At 37.6% G+C, this 6,679-nt stretch overlaps 1 protein-coding gene across 1 annotated transcript; it reads left to right on the forward strand.

Moving 5' to 3' along the window:
* The first annotated feature begins 265 nt into the window (after positions 1–265).
* Positions 266–5,978, forward strand: LOC149565874 (uncharacterized). Its single transcript, XM_089819348.1, has 3 exons — positions 266–717; positions 5,048–5,116; positions 5,256–5,978. The coding sequence occupies exons 1-3, from the start codon at positions 520–522 to the stop codon at positions 5,706–5,708; spliced, it is 720 nt and encodes a 239-aa protein (XP_089675474.1). The 5' UTR covers positions 266–519; the 3' UTR covers positions 5,709–5,978.
* The last annotated feature ends 701 nt before the right edge of the window (positions 5,979–6,679 follow it).

The raw sequence follows: 6,679 nt of genomic DNA on the forward strand, positions 1-6,679 counted from the left end.
AAATTATTCAACCACGTAAGGCTCTTGAGAAGTGTGAATTTGTTTTTTTTTTCGTTTTAAATGGTCACGGGAAGTTTTGGGCGAATCCAAGGCCACTGAGGTTCCCTATTCTTCACGTTTCTCCATCGTTGAATGCACCTTTCATGTGTGTCGTACACTTGGTACTCCCACTCATTCAGTTTCTAGACGTGCTCAGAAGTCGAACCTGCGCCGTCCGCGTGTAAAAATAATGTTAAATAACTAGCTGTGCCGCATTTACCAAGCTGTAAATATGCGGAGAAACTAAATCGAAACTTCTTTTTGGCCGGAACTGCAACAAACACCGGCATCAAAATCAACACGCCAGCATAGCATTTACCTGTTTAAAGGTCTCACTTCACCTGCAAGGATTTAATATTACCCCCAAATCGATCGTTTTCTGTCGAGTCGAAGACCTTAACAAGACAGGAAAAGGACAATCATATTCTGCAGAAAGAATTTTGGGAGATATCTTTTGTTGTCTATCAACAGGACTTTGAAATGATCGCCTCAGGCGAGCCTTGCACGAGCACCAATAGCAGCCAAAGCCAGAATGTGAGGGTTTCATTTGGCATGTTTAGGCCTGGAGATGGTTGTAACATTAATGATGCAGTCACCCACATGACCAAAGTAGCAGCTGCGATTGAGAATTCAAGTAATATCAATGTGGCCATTCTCAAATGCCTGGACGATTCATGGGTTCGTATTCGTCTCTTCATAGCATTATCACCGCCAATTGTGGACTTCTTCTTTTTCAGATCCAGGCGCTTTGCATTTGTTTGTTTGGTTTTTCTCTTCATTGCTTGACAGTCCTACTTTTATTTGGAGATGTCAATGCCATTCTTAAATTCTATCCATGCTTATTAATACGAAGATTCATGGTAGAAATTACTGTGATGTTTGAAACTAATTCTGTTTTGACGCCAACTTTTCATTATTGGTAATCCGAGTATGCCCACAGTTGCTTGAGCGGGTTGCACATTTCCAGCCACACCAGAATAGCTTTTTTCCCATTTTGCTTAACTTTTACGGGCAATGTCCTTTGGAGAGGAGATAAGTGGTTGTTATCGAGATTTTTATAAGAAATGTTTGAAAATTGGTGATCCTACTGATGTAGTAGCAATTCTAGTAGTGCAATTCAATTTTCAGTTTTAGGCTCCCAAATTGAGAAGCTAGACGTCTCATGAAGAATATTTTGAATAGAGAATAAATAAACATATTTTTATTTCTATTACTACCGAGCCCCAAGTATTACTTCTTTCTCTTGGGGATTAAATCTGATCAGCATTGCTGATGGGATGATTAGTTGAAACCAGGAATGCTTTAAATCCATATATAGTACCTATCAAATGAGGAGAGACGGATAGATGGTAGACATCTAAGAGATTCCTTAATCGCTTTTTTCGTTGGGTTAAACACCTTGTCAAATAAGATCTCTTTGGCTAGTAACTAATAAGGGGAAATCATCAACTTTTCCGATTGGCTTAATGAACCCTGTTTGCCCAAATGGGAGTTACTTGAGGGGCAATTGTCAACTTTTTGGTACCTGAGGAAAAACTCAACTTTTTGGACTGGCTGCCTAACTGGAAGTTCTTTGAGGACTTCATGTTATATCCCTGAAGTCTAAGTAATGCAGATGCATCAGGTGGCCTCAATGCCTCCTCTGTTTTGAGCTGCTCCTGGTAGTCTATACTCAGTAAGCCTACAGATACCTTGAACCTTAAAAAGACCTGTAGTTTCTTTTTCTCAGGTTACCTGCTGAATTAAATTTAACCTGGGGAATCTATACACAGCTAAGCCTGCAGATTACTTGAACTTTAAAAAGGCCTGTAGTTTCTTTTTCTCAGGTTACCTGCTGAATCAAATTTACCCTGGGGAGTCTATACACAGCTATGCCTGCAGATATCTTGAACCTTAAAAAGACCTGCAGTTTCTTTTTCTCAGGTTACCTGCTGAATCAAATTTAACCTGTTTTGTATAGACAAGTAGGAGATAATTTCCACAGTAAGTCAAATTATGATATTGCTATCAGGATTTAACTGTTTTGTATACTCATGGAAGGTTTTCCTTTCTCTTTCCTTTCATTTGATTGTTGTACTAGATGGTTTATATTTATGTGATTTTATCAACAAGTCAAAAAGTCTTCATAGCAGCCCTCTACATTTTTCCTTGTAAATGCATCACATCGCTAACCTGTGACTTTAACCCTCCATCCCTTCCCTCCAAATTGTCAAGCTGTCTATCTCTGAGGTATTAGCCTTTATAAATTTGTGCTTCACAAGAGTGTGGACTGAACCTCCCACAAACATGTCCTCATACGCATTTACATGAGAAATATGAATACTGAGGAAGCTTTCAGGTGGAATTTTTATTTAAGTAAAAGTAGACTGGGAAAGCCAAACCTATCATTGACACTAACAGCACAGTTAGCTAACACTTCCAACATGCATGTTAACTGTCTTTCGTCATCTGAATTGTTTCTTGCAACCTTGGTAAAGCTCTGTTAACAGACATTTTTAAGCTCTCAACATGTCAGGAAGGAACCCTGTAGGAGCAAACACTGATGAACATGCTGAAAGTGACCAATTAGCCCTTTATAGATGTGGGATTTGCAAGAGTGTGGATTGAACCTCCAGCGAAGCATTTACATTAAACGCTGGAAGAAAATATTAAGTGTTTTGGATGCTTTGCTTAAAATTGATAGAATTAATCAAAATAAATAAGCTGTTGTCAACTAACCAAGGTAGACTGGAAAACCTGAATCTATCATAGACACTTTCAATGCAGTTTATTAGCACTTTGATATAAGTGTTTATTGTCTTTGGCCTTATGCATTGTTTCTTTTTACCTTTTATGTTTCTAAAGCACAACCGTCATTTTTGAGCTCTCAACTTGTAAGGTACCCCATAGCAGAAAACACTCCCAAAACTACTAATTGTCTAGCTACTCCATCTCTTGTTCAAGACAGAATAAAACACATTCTTGTGTATTATTTGATTTTTTATCAATGTAACACAGGGACTCGCACCCCACCACCCGCCCACCCCCAAACCTCAAAGTAGCCGTCCTCAAGACGTCCCCACATTGGGTAGTTGCATACCCAAGTACTCCCACCTCTGCCGTTCCGCAACCATGCTGCCGCTGGAATGGGTACTTGGATTTCTATTTGAATTTTGATTTTTTATTGTTATTATTGGGTATGTAATTGTTAGTTTGTTGAATGTTCGATGGTTCTAGTTTATGCAATTTTGCTATGTTCAAGTATTTTAATTTGGTATGTTCTACTGAAACTTAAATTCATAACAAGCATTTCAAGTTCTATATATATACTATACAATCATTCTCCCCTGCCTCGTCCTCCCCTAGCCAACCCCCCACCATCCCGAAAATGAGGTCCATTTTCCCCTCATCCTGGAAACTCATCCTGCCATCCCAACGCACCCCAGTTCTACTGTAACATTGTTTTTTATTGGAAATATCCTGTGTGGGAAAACTTCGCCACATGGGACTGCTTCTCCTATCTGCTGTTACTGATTATTGCATGATTTTAAGCTCATGGACGAAAACTTGTCTTCCTTGTTCTGCAGTCCACAGTCTCTATTCCCAAATGCCTTTTCTTCTCCCATGCTCAAAAAATTTAACCCCAACTCTACTTGACTAGATGATTGTTCAGCTCCCCTCCAAAGCTCTCTTTTAAGCAAGGAATGCTCAATGTGGGACAACTATGGAAAGATCTTTTTGAAATATGAAAAACATAACAACCAAACAAATAAAATACCAAGTAATCTATCTTCCAACATTACTCCCTGCTGGGCACCTGGTGTTAGCTTTTGTCTCATTGAGGAGGAATCATGGATGAAACTGTTGATAGCATTTTGTAAAAGTTTGTTCTGGCCTAAACGGATATCTATACTGTCTGTTTTTGGAGATGTATTTGATCTTCCATGAGGATATCCATACTGTCTTGTGTGTATTTTGAGGATTGGTTTCATTTTGGATAAACCATTACTAGTGTTTATATTTTCGATAATAGTTCATTTCTGTATGAACTTGTCATGTGTTCTTAGTACAGATATTGTCCAGCACAAACCCACTTGCTAACAAAACAGATTCTTGAATATTCTTCTTCAAACCTTCCTACTTCTTACGAGATGCTTTGCTGCCCTTGAACATGTTTAAGATGTCTACAATTCTACCTTGGTCTTTGCAAGCCTATTGCAAGAACAAGTTACATGGGAAATTGGCACTCTAAGCCTTGTAGGGCCTTTTATTACATAGAAACGACTTGAATGAATTAGATTTTAAATTACAACCAGATCCAATATAAATCAATGGCTAACAATAATATTCCTCCAATTTACCATTCACCTTCAATATCATCTTTAACTACTTGATGAAGTCTCCTTTTTGGTGAGTATTTATGCCTGAAATGGAGTGTTGCTGAAATTACATTGTCCTTCAATCTCTAAGTCAAAATAGGTTCGAGGGGCCAATGTGCAATACGTTTGAGGCATAAATTCCTTCTCCTCGCTTTCCCTAAAGAATATTAGTTTAACCAACTTACTGTCTCCTTTCAGTCACTTGAAACTGCTCTCAGTTGGATCCACACCCATCAATTTAACTCAAGACTGTCCGTGTACATCAGCAATACTACTGCTTTAAGAAACTTCCAGTGAGATCCTTAGAGATAAACTTACAACTCATTTGGCAATCAACCAGAATTTTGAATTTCATGCAGATATTCAAGGGTTTAGAGTTCATACACCCCATCTTGTCTTCGTTTGAAAAAGTGAGCTTCTAATTAAAATTTGAGACATTCCCCTTAGGCTAGTTGGCAAGCTCAATTACCTCATTTCAGCATATTGAAATGTTAGAAATTAAGCATTGAATTTTTAATAGTCATTCACTTTTGTGAGTTACATCATTCATACTGATTGAAGTTTTTTAACAAACCTTATAAAAATGGAGTATGATTTATTGCTGGAAGCACTTGTACATTTCTAATTCTCTTAATAATTTATATATGCAGGCAGCTGTTTTCATAGTATGGAAAGGAGGATCACAAAATACAGACAACTCAGCCTTAAATCTCCCTGAGGTATATTAATCATTCAATAACCGACCCAAGGAGCTTCTGGTTTGATGAACTCACATTATTTTGTCTTTATGAAGGCATGTGTTTGTTTTGATTTGATGTTCCTGTTTCCTTTGGTTTTGTTTGTTGATGGATTCTGCAGTTAGCTGTCTTTACCAAGGGATTAAAGTGTGCAGTGAAAACAATAGACTCAGGGTGGTTTCAGCTGAGTTCCCAGCAAACAAGCCATGGCGTTCGCTTTGCACAGCTCTCTTCTGGGGATATTGTCAGCATCCGCAGAATACATTGTAGCTGGAACAGACAGGAGATGCTCTCCTACTCCTGCCTTGCCATTCTTAGGTCATATTTCAACCACCTCAAAGGCATAATTTCCTATTCATTCTATGATTCACTAGATGGAAAACAGATAATTGGCTTAGGAGTATGGGATGGCATAGAATCAGCATCAGCTATGGGGAAATATCCTCACACAAACCCTGCATTGCCATATTGGAAAGAGATTGGAGCAAAAAAGCTTAAGTACCATGTCTGCCAAGTTGTCTACGTCACCTCCACAGCCTCCAACCAAACTTCCAGACCAGGCTTTAGAATATAGTTCCGAGTTTTGACTTGTGTCAGGTTCTAGTCTAGCAGTTTTGTCAGGGTACTTCCAGTGCACCTAAACAGGGGTATGCTTGCAAGTGAGAGATGGCAAGTGGTAAGAAATACCAACTGTTTTCGGCCTGCTTTTGGTATGAAAGATATTTTTGTAATAGATAGAAGATGGCAAAAGCATATTGTAAACTGATTCCCAATTTTTTTACCTGAATTTTAGTTCTGGTTGTGGACAATGAGGCATATAATGATTTTACTGGTTTTACTTTCACCAGTAGTGTATGAAGATTGGATATAGAAGTTATTTATCCACATATCATTGATGATAATTTATTACCCAAAAGTTGATGATGCCCAATCTTGATAATTTTAACTATCTTATTAATTTGCTATCCCTTTTAATCTTTAGAAATCAAATAAGATGACTCACAGACACAAACGCTGACTGGTACATATAATGGTTGATATTCACAACAGTCCTCTTAGATGAGAACCATCAAATAATTATTATGACTTGTCTCAATCTTAAAAGAGCTCTAAGATGAACTTAGGTTTCCATAAGATTTTGGTAAAATGATTTAACTATTTTGTAACTTGAAGATGGATCATCTACACTCAGATGAGATACATAATGTGTTCAGTGCAAATTTGGATTTTTGAATGATTAAATGCCACTTTCCATTGGCATAATGGAGTAAAACAGATCATATTTGATGTTGCTTTAAGTAGTAAAAGAACAGCTTATTATTGAATTCTTTTTCTAGTTGTCTCATTTGTTGTTGCATATTTCATCCTTGTCATTGATAAGACAATATGTATTGCTTCTCAGTAACCATGAAATTGGGACGGAATAAAGAGAAAAACATTACGTATGCTAGATTTTCTATCATTTGCACAGAACCTACTTGATCTAAATTAGATTTTAGAAGTGTGAGGTTTTCAAACCTTGAATCAGAGTGTCATGTTCCATCT

This window comes from Cupressus sempervirens, chromosome 3 (assembly GCF_028749045.1).
Source record: "Cupressus sempervirens isolate cs-2001-9-10 chromosome 3, ASM2874904v1, whole genome shotgun sequence".
In the NCBI taxonomy this organism is placed as follows: domain Eukaryota; kingdom Viridiplantae; phylum Streptophyta; class Pinopsida; order Cupressales; family Cupressaceae; genus Cupressus; species Cupressus sempervirens.

What these genes read in the sequence shown, in the direction of transcription:
- LOC149565874 (XM_089819348.1), top strand. Translation starts at nt 520, where the DNA reads ATGATCGCCTCAGGCGAGCCTTGCACGAGCACCAATAGCAGCCAAAGC. An exon ending in AATGCCTGGACGATTCATGG is followed by an intron (nt 718 to 5,047) that starts GTTCGTATTCGT and finishes TTATATATGCAG; the next exon opens with GCAGCTGTTTTCATAGTATG. An exon ending in CAGCCTTAAATCTCCCTGAG is followed by an intron (nt 5,117 to 5,255) that starts GTATATTAATCA and finishes TGGATTCTGCAG; the next exon opens with TTAGCTGTCTTTACCAAGGG.